General features: G+C 38.7%; 1 protein-coding gene and 1 long non-coding RNA gene across 6 annotated transcripts in view; both read left to right on the top strand.

Moving 5' to 3' along the window:
* Positions 1-42: 42 nt before the first annotated feature.
* LOC149098310 (uncharacterized) lies at positions 43-4837 on the top strand. Of its 2 annotated transcripts, none has more exons than XR_016203841.1 (2): positions 43-946; positions 4529-4837. It is a non-coding gene; the product is annotated as an uncharacterized LOC149098310 (long non-coding RNA). The 2 variants fall into 2 exon arrangements; XR_016203840.1 differs by having other exon boundaries at positions 4526-4837.
* Positions 4838-4978: 141 nt separating this feature from the next.
* LOC110051236 (uncharacterized) overlaps positions 4979-24737 on the top strand; it is a 53746-nt gene continuing 33987 nt past the window's right edge. For all 4 annotated transcript variants that reach the window (XM_089278247.1, XM_089278246.1, XM_089278245.1 and 1 more), the window contains exons 1-10: positions 4979-5086; positions 8284-8505; positions 11410-11694; positions 12297-12512; positions 14862-15029; positions 16075-16245; positions 18086-18106; positions 18704-20089; positions 20949-21161; positions 23718-23861. In XM_089278247.1, coding sequence (XP_089134373.1) covers positions 5029-5086; positions 8284-8505; positions 11410-11694; positions 12297-12512; positions 14862-15029; positions 16075-16245; positions 18086-18106; positions 18704-20089; positions 20949-21161; positions 23718-23861 — 2884 coding nt within the window. In that variant the 5' untranslated portion in view covers positions 4979-5028. The remainder of the gene's footprint in view (positions 5087-8283; positions 8506-11409; positions 11695-12296; positions 12513-14861; positions 15030-16074; positions 16246-18085; positions 18107-18703; positions 20090-20948; positions 21162-23717; positions 23862-24737) is intronic.

Raw genomic sequence — 24737 nt, 5'->3', positions numbered from 1 at the left:
CTTAAAACCAATTACCTTATACACAAACTGTCCCTGTGGCCAGTAGTATTTTCAAGATCCTACTGGCCAGAGGGACAAGATCACAGAAAACTGAAAATATTACTGTAGAGTGATTCTAGTGTGGTATACAACTAAAGAGCAATGTATCAAACTATTCTGCAGATAAAACTGTGCATGGACTTAAGTCCAATTACCTTATACACAAGCTGTCCTTCTGGCCGGTAGTATTTTTAAGATCCTACCGGCCAGAGGGACAAGGCAACGGAAGTTTGAATTCGGGGACCCACCGAATCAAGAGCTCAATAAAAAAATTGTCCTCAAGGAAAGAAGTATTTAAAAACTCTTGTGCCTAAGTCAAAGACGTCCACAATGTCATGTTAGCGTGCAAATTTACGGTTTGCGAACTAGACGGGAAGAGACCTAAAGAAATATACAGCATTTTGCCGAACAATTCACTGCTTTACTCTCTACACATTATTCTTAACATGTCAGGTAAATGAAAACGTACTTGTCTTGTTGATCAACATAGTTTTACCACTGGCAATTCGCATATTATGTGATTGGTATAGTCCGCCATATTGGAATAGCCGACAATTTCCGAAAACTGCTCGACTCGGAAACTCGCTCCTAGTCCTCCTCGGTTGTCCTTCTGAGCGGTAGGATTTAGGCACAACCCCCGCTCAGTGGATCCCGTTCTTTTGCGCCTGCACCCACCTTGCCCAGCGGATTTTTACAACGAAAGCCCCATTGGGAACCTCTGCGGAGGAGAGAGGGGTAGGGATTTTGATGTCCACAGCGATCCCCCTGGGTGGGAAATTTGATTCTGTCGCCTTCTTGGAAAGTGGAGAGGGCCTGGTAGCGAGCGGCCATCTTGGAAAAAGCCCAGAAGTCATTTGGATGAGCTTCCCGCGGTTTTGCTGTGCTCTTCACAATGGCAGAACGGAAGGTGAGGATTGTCTTGATGCTTTTGAAGTAAAAACTGTTGTTTTTTAACACCCATCCGTTATCTATCTTGAAGTTTTGTAACACATAGTGTTTCCTTCTGTCGGATTTTGAAAGAAATATTCGCACAGAACCTTATTTTAATACATAAACATTTACATCCTACTTAGCATGATTTCACTAGGTGCTCTGCAACGAGTTTTTAACATAGCAATAGATCGAAAAATCATATGTATATTAAAATATGAAATAGTCTTGGAATTCCGGAATATCTTTGCTTAATTACACGCCAGCTGTCATATTACAGCAACTAGCATCAGTTGGATGACATATATTGGATTGCAACTTTGAACTTTTGAATTTAATACAAAATAATTAACAATTATTTCACCAAAGTGGAGGTGAATAGTGGTGGACATTTACCAAGCCACCACTTTCACCGACACTGAGGTAAATAATTGTTTTAGTATATACCACACAAGCTGAATAACTAGCGGACCAAAGAGTAACTTTACTTTGTGGCTACTGTAAGCAAGAAGACCCAGCAGAGGGTAATGGAACTGAAACTGTAGAGTGGATACAGTGTGATGTCTGTGATAAATGGTATCACCAAGTTTGTGCAATAACCCCACTTGATGATTACCTGTCCTGGCATTGAACATTTTGTATTGCTGTAAATACTATGTGAATAGAGTCACTAAGTACCTTGCAATAAAGTGTTGTGAGTAACTGAGTTTGTTGACATTACTGTACAGGATCTGTGATCCCCAGGGGTGGGAATTTGACTCTCAATGGAGACCCAGGGGTAGGGAAATGGACATTTGAAGACCTGAAAATTTCATATTCCCCTGGGGTTGCCCACCCCTCCCCCCATCCTGGGGCAAACCATTGATAGGTGCATAAGTTTTATGCGAAGAACACAGAGAAGTGGAGCGAGTCAGAAATAGAGAATGGCAGCGAAAAGATTAGTTCAGTTCCGCTCTTCACAACTTTTGCTTGAATTGTTTGCCTGGAAGATCCACAATGAAGTGAATTGCCAATTTGTAGTAAGCGGCTCTTTGTTGTAGAAACTTTCCATGTGTTTCTGTCTGTTTTCATAGTCGCTTTCAAGTAAAAGTAATTTTCCGTGAGTCAACTCGCGTGCGCCCCATAACCAGAACGGCTGACAGATGGAAAATTTTAGGTGGGAAAGACTCAAATCAAGTTCCGACAAAACTCTCTGTGTTTTTTTGCTATATAAATTCTACCGTCTATTTAAATACATTACTTGCAAAAATTTTTGGACGTTAAAATTTCGGACGTTTTATTTCGGACCGGTTTAATTTTCGGACACTTTATCTCATTTCTTGATTTCGGACAAATTTCGGGCAAAAATTTCGGACACTGTGATGAAATATCATAACATTACTTGCAACAATTTTCGGACGATTTTAAGCGTTGGTTTTAAGCGTCCGAAATATTTACAGTACAATATTAAACTTAAAAGTGGCTCCAAAGCTCCTACCCATTTTTGGAGCGAATTCTACGTAACGGCTTGGTAGAATTGTGTTGTTTTCTCGTCGATTTATCCATAAAACCCTTTAGGGAGCAGTTCAGCTATCATTTTCACAGCTGTTGTTTTAGTCCAATTCGTATTTTCGTTAATGCATAAATTTACCTACTGTAGCGTGATGTTTCAGCTAAGCGTCCGAAATTTGTCCGAAATGACGTAAAAAGTGTCCGAAAATTTAACGTCCGAAATTTTTTGCAAGTAGTGTAGCTAGAGTAAATTTACTCCTATAACTCAAGAACTACACTGAAACAACATATGCAAAATGATAGTTTTACTTCACACTCAAGGCCAGTTTTAGAGATATACCGTGGAGAAAATAACGTAAATTCTATCAAGTCATTACTTATATCAAGCAATGTCTCAAATGAAGTTCGCCTCGTAATGGAAACTAAGAGCTTTGGAGATAAAAAAATTTTATATTGCACTTTGAAAATTTCGGACGTGTATTGTAAAACTGTAAAAATTACAGACGGTTTTATTTTCGGACACTTCTTATGTCCGAAATTAAAATCGTCCGAAATTTTTTGCAAATAATGTAAATGACAAAGTCGCGACAAATTCGGATAGTTCTGAAAGCTGATCAGCAGTTGCTGCAATTTTTATCGAAAGGCCGATGCAGCTGTGAAATTAAGGTCTAGAACATTTGAGAAAGACAAGAAACTTGTAAGAGTCCCGCAAGTGGAACGGAAACAGGGAAATTTCCAACGTGAAAAGGACTACCTTTCCAGAGGTTCAGTTTGCCAAAAAAATTCCAGTGGACTTCACCAAAAAGTCGTGTTCATTTACATACCATCAGGAAATTTATTGTGAAAGGAAACAACCAACGCCTCGCCAATGCAACATGATTCGATCAATGGCTGGACCAAACGCGCCTGATATGCCACCCTGAACGGTAGAACGAAAATGTACGAGTGGTATAAAAATAGGCCAACGAATTCCTGAGGGCGATTACCTTGATAAACCATCAAAAATGGACTTCGAAGCGAAAGCCTTCCGGGTCTTCCAGGGTTTAAAGAATACACGCAAAATGAGCAGTTGGAGCGGAAGTCTTCAGATTGTCGTACTTGGTGCTCCTTTATATTTAAGTTGCTCGAAAGGTGGACAGTGTCACAGCGCACGAACTTATACGAAATGTGAGGTCGAGTTCTACGAAACATGGAGTAAGAGCAACACGAACTTAAACAAAACGTGGGCAGTGTAACAGCGCTTTTAATACTGTAGTAGGAGCAACACGCGTGCTAATTGACCCACACGGTCGTTTACGGTTAATGGGTAGTTCAGAATCTTACACTTTAAAATGCCGTTTATGCATGCAGAAATTAGAGCTTGTAATGTTTCTGCAGTCAAACGTAATGACAAAGGCCAACGAGTAAACTCAGTGTTAATTTACGTTTTACACCCTTGGGTGTTCATGAAGAGAATTAAGTGCTCCGTTCAGTCCAATAAGCGCCCCTGACCTCTGGAGGGTGCGTGACACGTGTGAAGGCAAAAATTAGTGTGCGAAGTGTGAAAAGCAACTAAAAGACATACGTGATTCGTGAAGTTGTACAAAACCATCGTTATAGCAGCTAAAACGGTACATGTGATGCTAGGATTTTGTGAAAATTCGTGCATGAAACGGGATATAACCCCCCCTTTGCTAACCTCCCCCAAGTTCACACAGTATAAAAAAGCGCTGCAAGCGCGAAATTGGATCGTTTATGCAGGTCTGAAAAAAGTATGAACAATATTTTTGCTTGATCTCAAGATGACGTAGCAGGGAGTTCAGATATCGTATTTCGCTGTTGATTCTGCAAGCAGAGGAAGTTCTTCCATCCCACCCAGGCGTTAGGGCAGGTCTTGACATCACTTCACAAATAGATAAAGTTTTTGCTCCGTATTTTCTAGCCTGTAAAGCAGGCGTTTTCAGCGCGCTCGCTCGCTCGCTTGTTCGATCTCTCCGCCGAGCAAAAGATATATATCGCGTCCTAGTCATTTGTAGATGGCTATAACAGGTTCTCATTAAGCATTATGGTTTTTCTTTTCTTTTAGCAGACTGGTCTCGTCCTTCACCGGAATTGGAAAAGCATGAAACCGGAAGTTACAGCCGTCAAGAAATGACAGAATTCTTACGTCTAGTCAGACATCAAGCCACATGAGGATGATCGTCATCATTGCAATGAAGGAATGAAGGATTCGCATTTTTTAAATACTGTTTATTCAAAAGCGAACAAAGTGGAACAAAGTGCTTTCGTTTCTTTATGACAACATTTTACAAACAAAAAGATCAAAAGGCTTGCGAGTTGCTTTTTTGTTTTTATGCAAAGAAAACAATAAATGTTTACCTATGTCGCAATTTCTTCTCTCCCCACACATTTTGAAGCCCCGCCTAAATTTTCACATTTAAAAAGTCCCTTGAGAGTTTTGAAAAGCCAATTAAACACAAGAGTTAAGAATCAAAATAATTGACAACCGGAAATGCCCGGGTTTTTTTTATATAGCAAAAAGCCTGCACTTTCCGGGTTACTTATCGAAGTGAGCCTGCGTCGTCTAAGATGACGGGAATTTTATGGTCCTTGCTTTTTATTGGAATCTTTGCAATAGTCTGCTCAGGTATGTAAAGATATGTCTTGAAGTGCATGTTCCGTCGGTGCTCTTAAAACAGAGCGTCAGTTCGCACATTCTCTCTCTGTAGAGCGAATTCCATCGCAGGACATGCTCGAAATTTCTCACATAAACGCACTGACAGCATATGAATATATATTTTACAGTTTCTTTCATGTCTTTCTCATCTTAAGATCTCCAGTTATCTTTCTCGTGGACTGAAACCAACAAACTGGCCCTTTGCTACGTTATATAACATCTTTACACGGTGCCTTATACTTTTTCGAGCAGACGTAGAAGATATCGTTAAACGGTATCTTCTTCGTTCAGTTCTCCGTCGACTTACCCTTTTGTTGGTTGATTTAACCTAAATTACAACATTGATAACGCTGCATAACAGCTTAACTTTTATTCTTCCAAATGCTTCATACAGTATTTTTATACCGTTCGAGACTGTTTTTCCGCGGAAACGTGACCTTTATGTGACCTTGTTTATTTTAACCATTCTACGCTTTTGCGTAGAATACGCTTTTGTCTATCGCCGTGAATGTATTTTTGGGATATGGTTTTCTTGTCTTTTTTCTCATCATATCTTTCTCTATCTTGTATTCCTCGAGTACATTGAGCGTAGAGACTTGAATTTTTTGACAGCAAGTTTATCGAGACCTGTGACCTTAGCTCGTGGGCTGTTTGCACGTGTGCCAGAATCTGGTTTCAGAAAGAGTTCGCGGTTGCCAAAGTCAATAAGCTTAAATTGTTTCCTTGGTGAGGTCAAAAACAAAATTCTCGAGAAAACAAAAGGCACTTGGATTTTGTTCGCGCACACATTGCCTTAAACTTCGAATTGGGTTGTTATCTGTTGTTATGCTAAGTTCGACACAACTTCCTATATTATGCAATAAATTTTTAAGCGGCCAGGTGAAGCAGACGAATTGTATTGATGTATATGCACATATATCACAACATTATTGATACCAGCGTTAGAAGGATGATTAGAATTAACATTTCAATGCGATAAATAGTAACCACTGTGTTGAGGGTTGTTATTTTATACTTAATTATCATGACTTATCACACTGCATGTGCCTCCGAATGAAAGATAAGCAGTTTGGGTCATCTGTGAAATAAATATGATATCTAGGTGTTTGCTTATCATTCTGATCAGTTCCTATCACTAATTTGTGTCCTGAAAAGAAATTATGTCTCTCTCTTGTCAGTCCAGTGTTTCTAACAGAGAAGACAAATATTATTTCAAGGTACATTACACTGATTTGAAGAGGGAAGCTACAGTGGTATCTACTGCAGTTAAACTACCATGCCTTCTGGCCACCTGTACTTTAAGCATTACATCTATACTAATTCTCCTGCATTGTCTGAGAGTCTTCCCTGATATACATGTAGACCAAATCTCCTGGTCTGCCGTGAGGGGCACTTACAAAAGAAAGTGCTTAATCAGACATTCTTTGGCTAATTTTTAACACCCTGGAGAAAACGTTTCGATATTTGATGATTTTTGTGGTTGATATGATAGAGCTCTTGTTTGAGCAACTTATTTTAGGGTCAAAAAGGTAAAATGATAATCTCCCAGATTTTGATTTTTTATTTTAGTTCGGCATCTCTGGCATTAGAAGAGAAGATGATGATTGGGTAGAATAAACATCTTTTTTATAGATTAGTAGATTTTAACTCATAGTGTAATAAAAAGCTGTGCTTATTCAGTTTTAATTCTACCTTGGGGTTACCACAGACAGCACTACTGGGAGAAAATTATATTCCATAGCTAGGATATAGATATTGTCATGGGGTATCATGTGCAATTGCCACTTGGAGATTTCAGTCAACAGGAGGAATTGCACTGCTTGTACTTAGCAGTAGATTCCATGATTATAAATTTGCAAGAGACAGGATAATTCTTGTTACTGCAATATTTATGCATGATACATGACATGTCGGTAGCTTGACATCACAAATCAGTTAAGATAATATGACTGAGCAGGGCTTGAAAAAAACTTGAATTCCAGCTTGCACTTGGGACAAGAAGTTCTCAAATTTTGCTTGTCCTGGGCAAGTCTTAGTTTGCTTTTTGAATGATTTAGTCTGCAGATGACTTACCTGATCCCCTGCACGACATCAGGCAAGTAAGAATGAAAAGTTACTTGCCCATAAGGAAAATCTACTTGTCCGGGATAATGGGTCCACGATTTTTTCGAGCCCTGCTGAGGTTTTGGCAAGGTTTCCACTAACAGGTTGGATGTTTTTCTTGGACATAAATTCTGTCATCGGATGTTCCTGATGTGTGGGGCCCTTATGTCCTGACCAGACTCGACTATAGCTGCGGCACCTTATGATCAAAGAGACCGATGTCTTCCCCCAAAGCAGGTCATATTTTGCCTAACAGCCTGAAAAATCTTTTTTTTTTTATTTCTGCTGTTGTAATGTCTGCAGGGCTGTACTCAAGACCAAGGCCACAATTTTTCCCAAATAATTTACAGGGACTAACCAAGGCTTGTAAATAATAATAAATTACTTTTTTCTCCATGGTATTTCTTCGAAAGCAACTTTTGTGCTGCACTTTAGTTAAAGCTGTTCAGTTCAAATCTGGTGCTCACATGTGTTTGAAATTTCAAGTGCAAAAAGATTTCAGAATCCATAATTGTTTGACTCAGTGTTGAATGTTTACATTTTGCGTAGTTTTATGTAATGATAAAAGCTTGAAAAGTTGCCAAAGTTGGAAATTTTGGAGCAGTCCGTACTTAGAATTCAGATGGTAAAATCTGGACCACTGGAATGCACAGGATTAGCTAATCAGCCTCTGCTAAGAAGCTGAAGAAAAAATAAGTAGTGTTATTCAGGTTCAGCACTCATGCCCCCTTTAGACTTGCCCACCTGTTACTGTTGCATTTTTGTTGAATTTAGTTATAAATAATTGCAGCTCTGAAAGGTATCTGCTAGTTGTTTTATTTCTCTGAAGAAAGATACAGGTCAAATATACCAAAAATAATGTTGTCAGGAGTAGCTATAGGGTGGCACGTGAAATTAAACAACACAAGAATGCAAGCACATGTACCCATAGCAAGAATGTTCAAAATGGCTGGCTAAAATTAAAATTTAAGACATTGTTTTGGAACTTGTTAAAGATTGTTAATGATACTATACTGTACAGTATGTGTTTAGAGTCAAGAACATGTTATGTTATTGTGTTTCAGGTGACGAATTATGCAACAAGAAGAGATGCACCATCCAGGGGCAAGTATGTGTTGTGAATAAAAACAATCATGCTGAATGCAGATGTCGCGACTCATGCCCAGACTCCATTGGAGAAGAAGTTTGTGGTTCAGATGGTATCACTTATGAAAGTAGTTGTCACTTAGACATGACGTCATGTAAGCTTGGTGGCATCACCATGGTTTCTAAAGGGAAGTGCCAAGGTAAGTCTTGTGTATAAGTAATGAAAATAGAGACTTTTGGATCTACGTTTACCATGAACGGCTAGGGGTCATGTGACCAGAGCTAGATGTCATGTTTGAGGTTTTCTAACTCATGTTTTGAACTTCAAGAGGTATAGGTTTTCATGTAAGTCATTTACCTCAAGCTTTATGGGCTTGAATTTATTTTATGCCACAAACAGATGCTGAAATCAAATAAAGTAACCCTTTTTCCACAAATTGGTTATAATTTTCAGGCATATATTAAGCAATTACCTTACCTTTTGTTGCTGTTTGTAGAAAGGCACTAATCCTTGTGGAAATCCAATATGGCAGCAGCTTAAGTTGAATCTTTGTTTTATGATTGATGCTTTTATTTCCTTTTATAATATAGATAGGACCCTGCACACCCTCTGATTGGTCAAAAACCCATTTTTATCAGAGTATAAAACATAGAAAAAGTGTGTTCTATTGTTTTTGCCATATTAGCTCTATATCATAAAGCAAATGAAGTAAGCCTAAGCTGTGGCTTGTGTTTTCTACATTTCCCGCGCATTCTCAAATACCCGTCATGTTTTTTCACCGTGTAATACATGGCTTAGGCTTCTTTATTTATTTGTTAAAGAAAGCTGAACATGCTAGAATACAGTCATACTTTTTTTTATCAATTTTTTGGCATAATTTTGACAATTTCCAATGTATTGACAGGATGATTTCTGTTCGATACAATTTATTCCGACAATCTTTACCTAATAACGTCCAAACTGCAAATGGCAAAAGTGTAACCTCAAATTGCAGTTAGACATTTGTGGTGAACGTGGATCTAAAGGTCTCTAATGTGACAAGCTGATGACTTCACATGCATGTACTTACAGCAGGCCCCAAAACACCCCATAGCTGCCACATATCTCACCTCACCAGGGCTCAAAAAAGTGTCGTCCCGTTATTCGGACAAGTAGATTTTCCTCCTGGCAGTTAACTTTTCATTCTCACTTGCCTGATGAGCAAAGACTTGTCCAGGGCAAGTAAAAGTTGAGATTGAGTTACTTTGGAGAGGTAAAGTCTGCATGCGAGCCAAGTGGCCCATCAGACCAGAGCTTATCCTCAGTGGTTTCTTTAACATGGAGTGACTAGGAGTTTTTCTACTCCTCCATAGATGGGATGCCAGTCCATTGCAGGGTTACCCCCAGCATTAAATTCATCAGTACATTTACACACCTGGATGGCAAAAAGCATTGTGAGAGTTAAGTTAGTGCCTTGCTCAAGAACACAACACAATGTCCCCTGAGCCAGGGCTTGATTGTGGACAACTTGATCTGGGGTCAAGTGCAGTAACCATGAGGTCATTGTGCCTCCCACTTGTCCAAAGGGCAAGCAGTAACTCAAATTTTTTGCGAGCCCTGCTTACAGAACATGTAAATGATAGCACACATTCTGCAATTGTCCAATTTTCAGTGGTAAAAAACTGACAAAATACATGCTGGAAGGTCCCAGAATGGTAAATGCTCAAAAATGCTTTTGTGTGCAAGTTGCCTGAGTTATAATGATAATGTATTACAGTAAAGTGAGCTCTGGAAGTTGAACTGTCCGCAGTCTAAATGTACATATTTTTGCACTTCACAACTCCTCTAAAAGGCATTTTGTCTACCTCTTGGCCATCTGAAAATACAACTATCACAATTTAATATATGTTTTCTAGCCAGACTGATCAGAATCTTGAAAAATGCATTTTCTGCTGGTATTTAAGCGTCACATTCCCCACTGCATTTTCTGTGTTAAGTGTAGCAGGACGCTTAAAAGGGCAGTTTAAATGTCTCAAATACATGTAAATGCACCTAATGGTCCGTGAAATAGCCTTCTCATTGACGAATTAAAATTATTGTTCATCAAGAAGGCTTTTTCATGAAGGAATCATGGTAAGGGTTTAAAACTTGCAGCAGATTAGGGCTCCCTGCATAAAACTTTGTTGAGCAGCAACCCCCACCCCTACCCCCAATTTCACAGAACTGGGTGTATTAAATAATTTAATTATTGTGTAACAGCCATAAAATCCATCGTTTATTCGTCTAGATCAACTAGGGAAACGCTCGACACTGTCCAGTTTACAATACGAAAATTTGTGTTACCGTAACCTTGATTCACGAGTGTTGGTAATGTTCGATCCCTTTTATTCTCTGTAAGTTCCTTAACAAAATGACAGTCCAGTTAGTGTTCCTTTGACCATACACAAGGGAAATAACAACGCAATCAACAAAAACGTGTAGTGCTGAGGTTTGACCCAAACTGGAATGAACCTCGATCAAATCACGTGTCCTAAACGCTCGGACGGACTGGTCCGATTACACAGGATAACCAACAAATGAAACTGGCATTTACAAATTGCAACAGCATGTGTACACTTGTCACAGTTCACATGGATTCTACCCTCCTCAAAAACAAATCAATTAAAAGTAAGTTTCTAACTGAGAAAAAAATTCACCATTGTGGCCTGGATGTGAAAAAAAAGCCAGATGTCTTCTACTTGTGATCATAATACTTAGAGGAGCCAGATATTAATCACAACAAACTTTGAATATTTTTTACTGATGCTTCAAGCTTCAAGAAGATTTGCATGTAACTTGCAAAACACTAGAATATTTAAAGATGAAAAAATTCCTCAGCTGACCAAGTCATAGCGTGGTCTTTAATATACTTGTCATGACTGATTCTTGTTGGTGAATATGCAAATTATTGTTTGTATTAAAATTGTTCTGTTTTAATCTCCAGACCAGGAAAATTAAGTAATAAGCAAAAAATTTGTCTCGGCTTTGGACCGACTGGCATGGTTGATTTACAATCTTTTGTTGGTTTCAATCATTGCTGTTTGTGGAATTCTTTTAATAATATCTTGTTTATATTCCTCTTCAGTGATTTCCTTAAAGGTCAGCCCAACACATCAGTCTTCACAAACCCTGATAATTGGCAAACCAGGTGAAATTCAGTGTGGGATTGAAGGAAAGGCGGCTCAAGTCTTATGGCGCAAAGTTAGCATGAAGCATCGTCTTCTTTATTCAAGATTGAGATCTTTCAATTCTAAAACGCTTCATTTCCGTCGCGTACAAGAGCAAGATGCAGGGCAATATGTGTGTCGTGCTATTTCCATGTCTGCAACTGTGACGGCTACCGTAAATGTTTCTGTTGAGGCTGCTAAGGGTAGGTTAAAATTACTGGGCATTGTTTGTTCATGGAATGGAAGACTACATAACTGTAGAAAATAGAATCAAAGAAATATACATTAAAAATCCCTGAAAGTCAACAAAAGCTGCTTATACAGTTGACCCTTTAAATTCTCTTAGCAGTTCCAAAATACTTGGCAAATTTGATTGTAATTCATGTCCGTGTTGCATGTACTGGTCTTATAAAAGATGAGTGAATAGAGAACACGATTGTACAGCAACATGAAGAGAAAACATGAACAAGAATGAAGAAAGTCCTTTATTAGCCAAAAACTAAGTGACAGTTGGCATAGATTAGCCAACATGGAGCTGAAGTGACCTGTTGACCAACTGGGGAGACACAAACATGAGGTCAAGATGTTACACTATTCAATTATTGTCAGAAGTCAACCAGTAGTGAAAATAATTTTGTCCTAGTGAAACATGACCTTTAATTGACTTAAGTGTCAGGTCATCCAAATACCCATGAATTTAACTTTGTACGTGGGTCTAGAATTGCACTCCATTTTGGAACAATATTCCTCTGCATTCTTGGTAAACGTTTACTAACTGAATTTTATTGGCACTCTTTCTCTTTAGTTCCAAAGTCTGGGGACACCAGTGTGGCGTCAAACCGTGTGTGCAATTTGGAAAAGCTTGTTGGTACTGGAACCGATCCAGCTAAATTCTCACCTCGTTGGTATTTTGACAGCAAAGGGTCATATATGTGCGAATCATTTCTCTACAGTGGCAGTGGGGGCAATGAAAACAATTTTGAAACCAAAGCTGCTTGCATCCAAAAGTGCTCCCATGCAGGTAATATCTCTTTATGTCTTCTAATTTTAGTTTTTACATAATAGCCCAGATTATTATTATTATTATTATTATTATTATTATTTAATGTTTTAGAAATAGAAAACATGTAGTGTGTTTCTATCGAGTTTTAGTATAAATGTGCTAGCATTCTATCACAAATGCTGTTCTCTGATTGGCTACGCTACTCACTATCTACTCTGTGATAGATAGTGAGTAGCGTAGCAGTGTGTGGTTGTTGACAAAATGACAGCCACTTCTTGTTGTTTTCAAAGTGTCTGTGAAGAGGTTTTAGATAAAGTTTTGAAGGACTAGTAGATTTATACTAAAACAATTAGATTACTCGCTCTCGATTTCTGTGCCCTCATCAACTATCACGCAATAAAAAATGTCGAGCTCATAATCTAATTGTTTATTAGAAACATGAGTGGAAGTTTGAGAGAACAAGAAATGCTGTGGGAACACAAGCGGCAGACGAGTGTTTCCACAGCTTTTTCGAGTTCTCCCAAAGCTTCACATGTTTTCTATTTCTTTTAGAAAACACTGCGACCAAAAAGGGAGACAACTTGTTTACTTTGATCATCAAAATGTAAATTCTTTTTGCTTGCGCCATCATTATGTCAACAGCTTGTGCTAGTTGTGTGTTTCTATCCAGTTTTAGTAGAATTCTACTAGTATACTAATGCAAATGCTGCAATCTGATTGGCTTAGCTGCTGGTATACTATCAGCCATTAGAATGTAGTAGCTGTCAGTTGTCCAAGAAATGCGACGTTTCTATCATTTTTCCAAAGTTTTGGAAGAAAGTTTAGATGTAAATGGATAATTACATTCCTGAGAAGACAAAAAGAAGGACATAAACGGATTCTTGACTTTAAAAACTTGAAATTATTGAAAAACTGGAGCGCGCACGTAAACAACTGCAAATTTACCAAGGACAATTCAATATGTGCAATTTTGTTAAAGCGTAAAGTTCAATAATGCGTTCAAAAATATTTGAAAACCATTATTTGTGTTAATTAAAGTTAGAATTCTACTAAAACAATTAGATTATTTACTCTCAATTTCTATGAGGCGATAGTTGATTTGGCCTTCGGCCTCATCAACTATCGCCTCATAGGAATCTCATGCTCATAATCTAATTGTTAATTAAAATATAAACACGATCAATGTGCATATTTTCTTAGGGCTGTTTTCTAAAACTATATAAACAATAGCTTTCATTTGGTGCAAAAATATGCTTGAATATTTGTCCACAGACATTATCTGTTCCGAGAAGCGAACATTTTTCCGAGAGCAAAGCTCAAGGAAAACTGTGAGCTTCAAGGAACAGATAATGTCCAAGGACAAATATCCGAGCATATTTTCGAAGTCAAATGGAGGCTATTGTGTTTATTGTCCTTCAAATATTTTTCATAACAGGCACAGTTTTGAAAATTGGGGAATTTTCAAGGATATTCCCCAGTTTTGGCTGAGGAATATTCAGTCATGTGACACGTTTGGACCAATCGTGTGCAAGCGAAAATATTTGATGGATTATAAATAATAATATATGGATTATTGACCAAGCGTGAGGTCAAGATGGCTGGATATATATTGGCCAAGTTTTTTTACATGTTTACAGACTGAGACAGAGGGTAGTCAACAGAGTCCTGCAGAGTGGGCAAGATAGCACCGTCTTAGCTGCTTGGGTGGCCAATCACCATGCAGGATTGGGTTTATCTTGCCCGTTCATGGAGCTAGCCATACAATATCATGTTGTAAAGACCAATGCTTTGCCTTGAATGTTATTCAAAATGGTCCTGAGCCTGTTTGAGAGATGGGTAAAATAAGAGCGGTGGCTTCATCATCAGATTGCATTAGGTCACTGACTTCAGCTGGGGCCCCAGGGGGTCATAGTTACTGATGACAGGGGATCTGGCTGGCCCCTTAAACCTTTTCCAGAGGCCAGTGAAGGTCAGCTGGTGCTAGTAACTGTAAAGGGCAAGCCCAAGACAGGCCACCAGCCTTGCCTCAAATGGAGCCAGAAGTCACAGGTCTTTAGTGATCAGTGTCAGCCATTTTTTCTTAAACTTTCTCACATTTTTGTTAATCTTAGCGTGGGTAGCAAACATTCTCATGCAAAAGAAGAATTTCTCCACATTCTGTCCATTTGAAATTTGAGGCAAATGAAGTAAATGTTGCCTGTATGCAGACCCCAAGACCCTAAGGGAGGAGAAAGGATTAGAGATCAAAAACCATGGAGGAAAATTTTGTTTATACTTGTATTGTACTAGCCTAAGTTTATTTGTCAGGTTTGTGACTATGTGGCAAATTTTGCTATACATATAGATTATGATGCTTCTTTTTTTCAGCTGGCGATGTCTGTGGTCTCCCCAAACAGCCTGGGATGTGTATGGGGTATTTTCAAAAATGGTTCTATAGCACCCAGACTGGAGAATGTGAGTTTTTTATTTATGGTGGTTGCCAAGGAAATGCCAACAACTTTAATTCCAAGGAGGAGTGTAAAGAGGCTTGTTCAGGTAATTAAGCCATGGGCATATCACATTTCATATTGATAACATTTTCTACCCCTAATGTGACAAACCTCTCACATAATTGCTAAGAATAAAAATAATAGTTCTGTTGACGTGTGAAAAAATGATGATTTGGTTAAGCATTTTTTTACTTTAAAAATTATTATTTAGCATAATTTGCTATTAATTTGTTAAATTAATGGGAGATTAGTTTTTGCGGTTCTCTTACAGTCGAACCTCGATTATCCGGACCTCGATTATCCGGACTATTCGATTATCCGGACTTTTTTCTCTGGTCCCAATTTTTTCATGAATATTAATTAGTTGTGATCTTGAAAACTCAAAGTCGCAAAAAGCCCAATAATCCTTTCAAAAGACTGTTGAAACAGCGTATTATCCTGTGCGCTTTTCAAAATTCGCAAGTGCGACGAGACGAAGAGATAGTCTGATGCGTTCAGCTGATATCTGATTGGCTCAGTTGTTTTGTTACCAAGGGAATTTCATGCTTGATTAGTTCCTTCCGCGTGGGTTATGTAAACACACTAGCGATCGATCATAAACTCAAATCAAAAGCATGTCTACAAAGCGAAAGCGAGCCGTTCTATCAATTAAAGATAAGCAGATAATTATTTCACGTTTGGATAAAGGAGAGAAAGGAACAAATTTAGCTCAAGAATTTGGCATCAGCATGCAGCAGATCTGTCATACAGAAGAACAAAGACAAGATACTAAAATTTACTGACAGCATCGAGACAACCGAAGGATTAAAACGAAAGTCCCTGATCAAGCTACAAGTCTTTGAAGCAAACAAACATGCATTTGTAAATACCTGAACTGAAAGTTTTTATTTGTAAATACATACAGGCTGTGTAGATTTCACCATTAAAATGATGTTTTCTTTGCTGTATACCTTTTGTCTACATTTCTCTCTCATTAATAAACATGTTTTCGATTATCCGGACTCTCGATTATCCGGACTATTTACCAAGGTCCCGACGAGTCCGGATAATCGAGGTTCGACTGTACTAACTTTTTTGTTTTCATTTTTCAGCTGATGTTGTTTGCAAGTTTCAGCCAGAAGTTGGACCTTGTAGAGGATATTTTCCCAGATACTTTTTCAACCACACATCTGGGCAGTGTGATAAGTTTATTTATGGTGGTTGTCAGGGAAACAGCAATCGCTTTCCTACTCTTGAGCTGTGCCGGAAGAAGTGTAAACTGGGTAAGATTATTGTGTGTTAGCAGCCCAGTTATAGCGGAGCTTTGGCGGCCCAAAGGGCCACCAAGCAGAGCCCCATACTCATATGGGAAAGAAAAGGAAACCTGTGAAAGGATTTTCTCATGGTTATCATGACTAGTGGTATTGCTCGTGGGCGTGTATGCATGACGGCAATGGAGTCGCGCAACATGGCAGCCATAGTCTAGCTAAAAGGTTAACAGGGACATGTAACCTTGATTTATAGCCTCCTTCTTTGATATTGGACATCAATGTTATGGTCAAGTGACACCGGTCAAAAAAGGTATCTGCTGACCAGTGTCATGTGAACATATCGCAGGCTCAAGTTTTGAGCTCATCGAGGTAACATGTTTTTTTTTAGTCGACCGCTGACCAAGAGCTGGTTTTCTATGGGATTGCGGGCTCATGCTAGGCTAACTTGTTGTAAACAGGGCTGGGTTGTTCAGAAGCCAGTTAATGCTAATGAAGGATTAAAAGTTAACAGAAGTATAAATATTTATTGTATACAAATGTTTTGTTTTGTGTATTTTGAGATTATTCAAACTCATAACAGAATGCCAAACAACATAAAGAAGTTACAAAACTAAAATCAAAATTCTCGCTTAACCTGGGTTATCTTAACCGGGCTTTGAACAACCCAGCCCAGGAGCTCCGCTTTTAGGTTTGCCTAAATCGATATATTAGGAGGGTGGAGGTCTCTGTTGGGGACAGAAGTAGAAATTTTGAGAGAAACCATAAGAAGGTACAGTGTACACAATGTCAGCAATGAAATGTTGCAAGATTGGCATCCCATTTCAACATACTTTCGTAACATATATATGTCATCTTTTTCTGACCCAAAAACATTAACAGTTCCCTGGCAAAGCTGTATAAAGCTAATAAGAAAAATTACATGCATGTCTGTTTGTAATTTTCTGTTTTGTCCCCTTACACCTGTGCTGTTCATTGAAGGCTGGATGCCTGTGGTATTCAGGCTATCCACCTGCGCCATTTACAGTGTACCAGTGTGGCTTGCAATGCCCATAAACCAATCCTGTGCCTTCACACAAGGCTTCTTGTATTACTAAGTAGTAGTATTAACTGGTAATATCAACAAGTGATAAAAGTGAACAACATCTTTAAGAATTATAAGAAATCAATATTATCAGCCATTTCAAATGCAACAATGTAGAATAAACTAATTTATAACTACATAAATGCAGTATTTACACAGCTTAGTAAGTACATTATTTAGAAGTAATCCTATGATATGTACACGGTGGTACACTGTACCTGTAAATTAATTATCATACCTAACTTCAGGGAAGGAATAGAAGGATGCTATGGATGAGTAAAAGAATATACATAGTTGCTGGATAAATTATCAAAAGCAAAAAAGTAAAGGAATACCTGTCCATTAATTGGGACATGGAAAAATAGGTTACGGGTTGCATGGGAGCAGAACAGAGGGTGGGCAAAGTTGAGATACAATAACTGAATTCTGAAATTCTGCAAAGATGTACTTCCAAAGTTACATGTAGACTGAAACAGAGCCAGTTGGGAAATGATGGAGCAAAGTGGAGGGGTCGTGGGAAGGGGGACAGAGGTGCATGGACTTCCTTGGATAACTTGGGACAATATTAATTTTCTTGCTAGTAGCCTTTTTTTGCAGAGTGTTTAGTCTTTTGGGGGGAACAATATGCTTCGTACATTTAAAGATCTGTTGACAGTCAAATCAAATCAAATCAGCACTTTGTTAGGCACATAATTTTTTAAATATGTGCAGGAGGTGAGCTAAGTGAAAAAGTCGATTTTCGAGTAATTAGTTTATTCTGTCTCTTCTCAGCTTCAGAGGAACCCGTCAAAGGTACGTTGGTTGTAAACTGTCACTCAGTTGGTGAATTACAGTTTAGGACACTACACATAAACTTCAGACTATAATCATGAAGACAAGTTCTCTGAACAGTACATTGTAGTTTCTCTTAGATGTGTAGTTTGCCATTATTAGGGAGTTTGATAAAGCCACGACAGTAGCTTCACTAAACGAATGGTTTAATGAGAATTACAGTGGCTGTGTGTGTCCAGTATAATTCTTGGCACATTTCTTTGCTGTCCTCTGCAAAATGCCAAAGTGAAATGACCAAATTCTGTGTTGTGTGGAGAGTGCAAACCATGATGGATAATTTTTAAAATATTGAAATTTTAAATTTTAGGCTGTGTCCTATATTCAGTTTTGACAAAGGGAAACAAACTAAATGACTTTTGTTGTTGTGAGATTTGTAGGTAAAATATAGTTCATTTTTTAATCAACTTTGTTCTCAGTATCGCTGTTGTAGTTACTTGAACCTCCCTGATATACCTGCTTTGGGGCAATTAGTTGATTGATCACAACATTTCATAAATGTATGAAACTTGATTTCTGTCTAGAGATTTAGCCTCTTGGTTGTTTTGTTATCAATTTCAGAAAAACCTGGCCACTGTCCATGGCGAAGGGGTGTTGTTAGACTTTGTCCTCTAAGAGGAGACACATGTACATCAGATCAAGAGTGCCCGGGTGTCAATAAGTGTTGTCATGACGGCTGCAGCCGGTCCTGTTCCAGACCAATCAGTGAGGACAAACCAGGCACTTGCCCTAACGTGTCCCAAAATAGACCTTTCTGTGACAAGAAAGGAGATATGTGTGAAAAGGACACTGACTGTCCTGGAAGTCGAAAGTGTTGCCACAATGGCTGCCAGAGGGATTGTGCTGTTCCCGACACCATGCGAAAGCTGAAACCTGGGGTTTGCCCTGAGTTGGATGCTATAAATCCAAAGCTATGTAAAAGCACAAAAAATGAATGTAAACTTGATGGTGATTGCTATGGTCATCTGAAATGCTGCTTTAATGGGTGTTTTAATGAGTGTTCCCGCACACCAACTCTCCATCCAAAACGAGGAGAGTGTCCAGTTGCCGACTATATCCCACCAGAGAATTGTTCAGATACCACTGATAAGTGCAATGATGATTCACAATGCCCGGGGAGAGACAAGTGTTGTGCAACAGGGTGTCTTCAAGAGTGTATCACTCCTCCAGCTAAAAAGAAGCCCGGCAAATGTCCTTTGAATGATTATATTCTACCTGAGCTGTGTGAGGTAACAGAAGACAAGTGCCAGGAAGATGAGGATTGCAAAGGAAGAGACAAGTGCTGTGGAACAGGCTGCAATCTGGAATGTATCACTCCTCCCATTATAGAAAAACTCGGAGTGTGTCCTATTGTAGATTATATTGACCCTGAATCATGTGAAGTGACAACTGATGAGTGCAGTGAAGATGAGGATTGTAAAGGAAAAGATAAATGTTGTGCTACAGGCTGCATAAAGGAGTGTGTAACACCCCCACTCCCTACTTCTACTACGCCTGAGTCTAAAATGGAATGTCCAGAACCATGGAAGGGGCTTAATGGAATCTGTGACCGCCGTGGTGACATGTGTGCTGATGACAAAGATTGTAATGGGTCCTCTTTGTGCTGTTTTAATGGATGCCAGAAAGACTGCATTGATCCTGTACCAACGGATAAACCAGGTGAATGTCCAAACCCATGGAAAGGACAAGATGGTATTTGTGACCGTCGAGGGGACATGTGCACAGTAGATATTGACTGCGATGCATCTGCAAAGTGCTGCTTTAATGGGTGTCAGCGTGATTGCGTAAAGCCTGGCAAGAAGTCTGAAGAAAAGCCAGGACATTGCCCCAATCCATGGAAAGAACAGCCATGTGACAGAAGAGGAAATATGTGTGAGGAAGATAGTGATTGTGATTCTGGAAGCAAGTGCTGCCACAATGGCTGTCAAAAGGATTGTGTTAAACCAGGTAAGACTTGGTGTTGGTTAGATTGTACTTACAAATATTATTGTGCAATCAATTGTGTTTTATCAGGGAATGTACGTCAGTGGGAGAACCAATCAAAATTGTGTATTACCAATGGAACACAGATGGGTGTCGACTAATAGGACTTAAAGGTTATAAAGTGATCACTGCTTTTAGTGTGTCCCGGGACACATGGTGGCTTAACAAGATGGATCACTGGTCAGGGTCATTGTGTCGCATACTCCTACCATGTTCGTCTCAACCCTGGAGTATTAATTGGTATCAGCCTTTTTAAATTAGCCAGCTAGGCTATATTAGCCCCCAGTGGAAAAATGCTGGGGAGTAGCTTGTGATAAACTAGCATCCCATCCAGGGGGAGTAGAAATACTCCTTGGATAATCATTTCTTGTTTCATAAACTAGGCCAGTTAGTCTGTTGGCAACTTAAGGTTTTCTGCTTACAGTGTTTCTATGGGATGAAGCAGGTCCATCATCGATACTCTGACACTCGATAAAAGGTAAGGTCTGCGTACGAGCAAAGTGTCCCATCAGGCCAGTGCATATCGTCAGTTTCTACCATGTGGCATGAATTGACTAGGAGTATTTCTGCCCCCTGGATAGGATGCTAGCCCATCATAGGGTTTAACCCCCAGTATTAGATTTGCTGATGTCCGTCTACATATACTTCTGGGTGGAGAGAGTCACTGTGAGAGTAGTGTCTTGCAAGAACACAACACAATGTCCCCGGCCAGGGCTCTTATCTGGACTGCTTGATGCAGAGATGAGCCTACTAACCACGAGGCCATCACACCTCCCATCGCTCCTCTGATATTGACATACCATTAATTTATTCTCTTAATTAGTGAATCTGACAAAATGCCAAGAGGAAACACAATCTGCTCTTGACAAGTTGGCTTTAGACCCACCTCTGCTTGGTGTGTTTGTTCCAAAGTGTAAACCAGATGGACAATATGAGGATCAACAGTGTCAGGAGTTGCATTGCTGGTGTGTGGACAAAAAGGGCCTGAAAATACCTGGTACAACTGTGCAAGGACCTGCAGTCTGTTTACCACGAGGTAAGAAGCAACTCAGACCACTCTCCTTTCGTAGCAGTGTGAGATCTTTGAAGTGATCATCAGGTATCTACTGTCATGCCATCCTCCATGAAAGAATCCCTTTCGTGGTCAAATCTAACCCAGAGCCTAATGCCCGAGTCATTTCTGGTAGGACTGCATTATTCATGGTGGCTGGCAAACTGGAATGGTTGCACTCAGGCTACGCTAAATAGTAGTCTGGTCAACTAGTGAATCCAATTAGCTTACATGTAAATAACACATGGGTTAGTCTATACATATGTGTAGTACTCTGGCCCATAGCCTAAATATTATTTCTGTTATACCTCTTGAATGATAATTGTTGTAGACTACAAACAGATATGGTACAGACATTAAATTCTGACTCTGAGTAGGCTCTGATTATGCCAACCAATTCAAACTATAAACTCTTAGCTCTATTTTTTCAGTCTCTGGGCCAAGTATAACAACAACAACAGTTTTATTTCTACTACTGTAAACAACTAAAAGAATTTACAAGATTGTAATTATAAATATATAAATAAACAGTACAGTACATACAGTAGTGGGACACCCAAAATAACTAAAAAGCTAAACTAGTTGGGTGACCGTAATTATATTAATTAAAAATGTAAGAGTCAGGAAAGAGGCACGACAAATACATTGGTACACATAAGTATCACAAACTTGGTACAAGATTAAATATACAAAACAAAACAAAATAAATAGATGTACACCATCAAAATATCAGTAAAGATTAATAGAGACTAATGAAATGCGAAGTTAGTTCTTGGTCCAACTCAGTTCAAGCTATTGCAGCAGTTTTTATAGAATGGAAGGCTTTCGCTCAAAAAGGCGTATATAGCATTTTGGGCCGATTTTTATTTTTTGCAGGATCAAGCTAATTTTTGGCAGACTGACTTGTTTAGACATGAAAAGCATCGTTGCATAATTGTTTTTGTTGATCTGCGCTTCGTTTTCGAGAAATAACGTATGCAAAAAAACTCAGTTTTCCAAGGGTATCTTTTGGAGATCTTTTGTTGAGCGAAAAACAAAAGAAACCTTTGTTTTGCTAAACGATGAAGTCACCAAAGTGTGGTATTTGTGGCTAGTTTTATTATTCATATAATTACACAATTCTTTTACTGTTACTTTGTTAGTGCAAGGGAATAAGGCGCTGAACGGGTCGGATTCGAGTTTGTTTTGTCGTGACACCAGTTCAGTACGAGGTCGGTTGATTTTTTTTCAGGTCTATTTCTCTACTTCTTTCAAAAATCAAATCATCTATTCAAAAAAAAAAAACTGTGCTGTGGAAGCTGCTAAAAGTAGCCGTTTAAGTTTGCGCTGTGTCAAAATTCACCTTGGAAGGATTTGCTCCAAAAGATGCTGCTCTGAAAACTGAGTTTTTTTGCATATGTTATGTCTCAAAAATGAAGCGCAAATCAACAAAACAATTATGCAATGATGCTTTTCATGTCAAAACAAGTCAGTCTGCCAAAAATTAGCTCGATCCTGCAAAAAATAAAAATCGGCCCAAAATGCTGTATATGCCCTTTTTGCATGAAAACCTAATAAGCACTCTGACCAAGCTTGCTCTAACAGTAAAGTGAAACTCTGACAGTGATACTGTTACTGAAAATGAGTTTTTTATATATAGTTTTGTTGGACAAAAAGTTAGACTTAAGGACGGTGCCTACTTTTGTTTGTGCTTGTGCAGATGCACTCTGCCCATCTCTTGAGGCATGGTTTACAGGCCGTGCATGTTAGGGTTACAGTTATGCTGTCAAGTGCACAACTGTGTGAAGAATGAAAGCAACCTTTTCCTACTTTGATCAAATCAAGTTTGACGAACCTGTACAAAAACTAGGAACACCAGAAAATAGCAGCATATTGCTGAACTGACAACAGACCATTATGTAACCACAATAATCCTTGCTGAGATCTTTTTCTCATACAGTTGGACTCGGTTATTTCGAATTCCCTGTTATGTTGAACTCAAGACCAGTTTCCCCAGAGAGTTTGAAATAGTGAGGTTCGACTGTAATTATTTCTAATTTGGGGCAAATTCATTTCTTTTTAATAGTCACCATCCTTAATGTGTAATTATGTCTCATTAAAAAAATTAATGTTCCCTGATGATTTTTTCTATACATGTAAGCACTGCCCCTGAATGAGCACTTAAAAGTGAAAAGTCAGTCTAACATGCCTCAGGTCACTTTGTATGTGTCAAAATTAACTATCAGTAGACCACTTTCGATATATTAACATTCAGCATGGCAGCGAGACCAAGAGGATACAAACGAAGGAAGTTGAATGACCATGTTTATTCATTTCTTTTGTTTTTGTCCTCTAGGCCTCAGTGTCACGCTGAATTTTAATATATTGAAAGTGGCCTCTTGCACAGACATTAATTTCGTTTGGAATCAAATAACAATAAATACAAAATTTTGAACACTCAATAATATTACTGACAAGACAAATTACTTTCAGTACAGTAGTTTTAATTTAAGTCCAACTAGTTTTCAGGACCGACTGATTGTTATTATTGTCATAAATTAGCAAAACCAGGCACATGTCCCAGACCCTGGAAAGGCTATGGAGGGATCTGTGATTTCCGTGGCGACATGTGTCTTCATGATTCAGATTGTGGTGGAGATAACCGGTGTTGCTTCAACGGATGTCAAAATGACTGTGTGCCTGCAGGTATTAAAAGATTGAAATGATTGATTAATTAGGAAACTTTTTTTTTCTTTTTCTTTAATTAGGAAACTATTTAATAAATCCCAAAATAATACTTAGCAAATTATATGAAAATGGTCTATTTGAAGAAAAACAATTATAATTTAGAACATGAAGAAAATAGCTGTTCAAGGTTGCTTTTTGGGAAAGTTGGAGTTTCCCCTTGCCATTTGTATGCAGGCACGACTTCCTTTGGTATCAATGGTAATTTTCAAGTCAGTTCATAAGTTATAATCTTTGCATACTGGCATGCATGTGCGGCAACTGATCACCTCGCCACCAGGAAGTCTCACCACCAACGAACTCGCCACCAAGTGAAGTCTCCTTGCCACCAAATTACTAATGATCTAATAACACTAAAATGAAATTTGTTCTACTTTGTTTAGTTGTATAACTCACACAGCTCGTGTAAGGTTGAAGTTGTTTGATCATGTAGCCAAAGCCTTTAATGAAACACTTACATAAACTTAACTGCAAACACAACAGCAATGCAACTGAGCAATAACAAGACAGTCAGCTCTCAAAGAAATATACATGTAGTTGAATTCTAGAAAGCTAAAATGGTTTCTCATTTGACAAAGGAACAGATATCGTATCACGTCACCAACAACATGTGGTGGTGAGGTGTCCGGATACCGCATGTGCAAGTTAGGAAAAATCTTGGGTATGAATAATGCAATGTACATATACAGGGACGAACACAGGTTCGGCGGGATGCGGGATGAGAGTAAAAGTGGAAGCAGAATGTGGGATGCAAATTCTTTGGCAGTTGCAGGATTTTAAAATTGACGGTGGGATGCAGGTTGTAAGACAGACAATCACAGATTACAGATTCCCAGT

This window comes from Orbicella faveolata, unplaced genomic scaffold (assembly GCF_042242905.1).
Source record: "Orbicella faveolata isolate gen_17 unplaced genomic scaffold, um_ofav_v1 contig_46, whole genome shotgun sequence".
Classification (NCBI taxonomy): Eukaryota; Metazoa; Cnidaria; class Anthozoa; order Scleractinia; family Merulinidae; genus Orbicella; species Orbicella faveolata.
The sequence above is the reverse complement of the archived record's forward strand: the minus strand, read 5'-3'. Positions and strand labels throughout refer to the sequence as shown.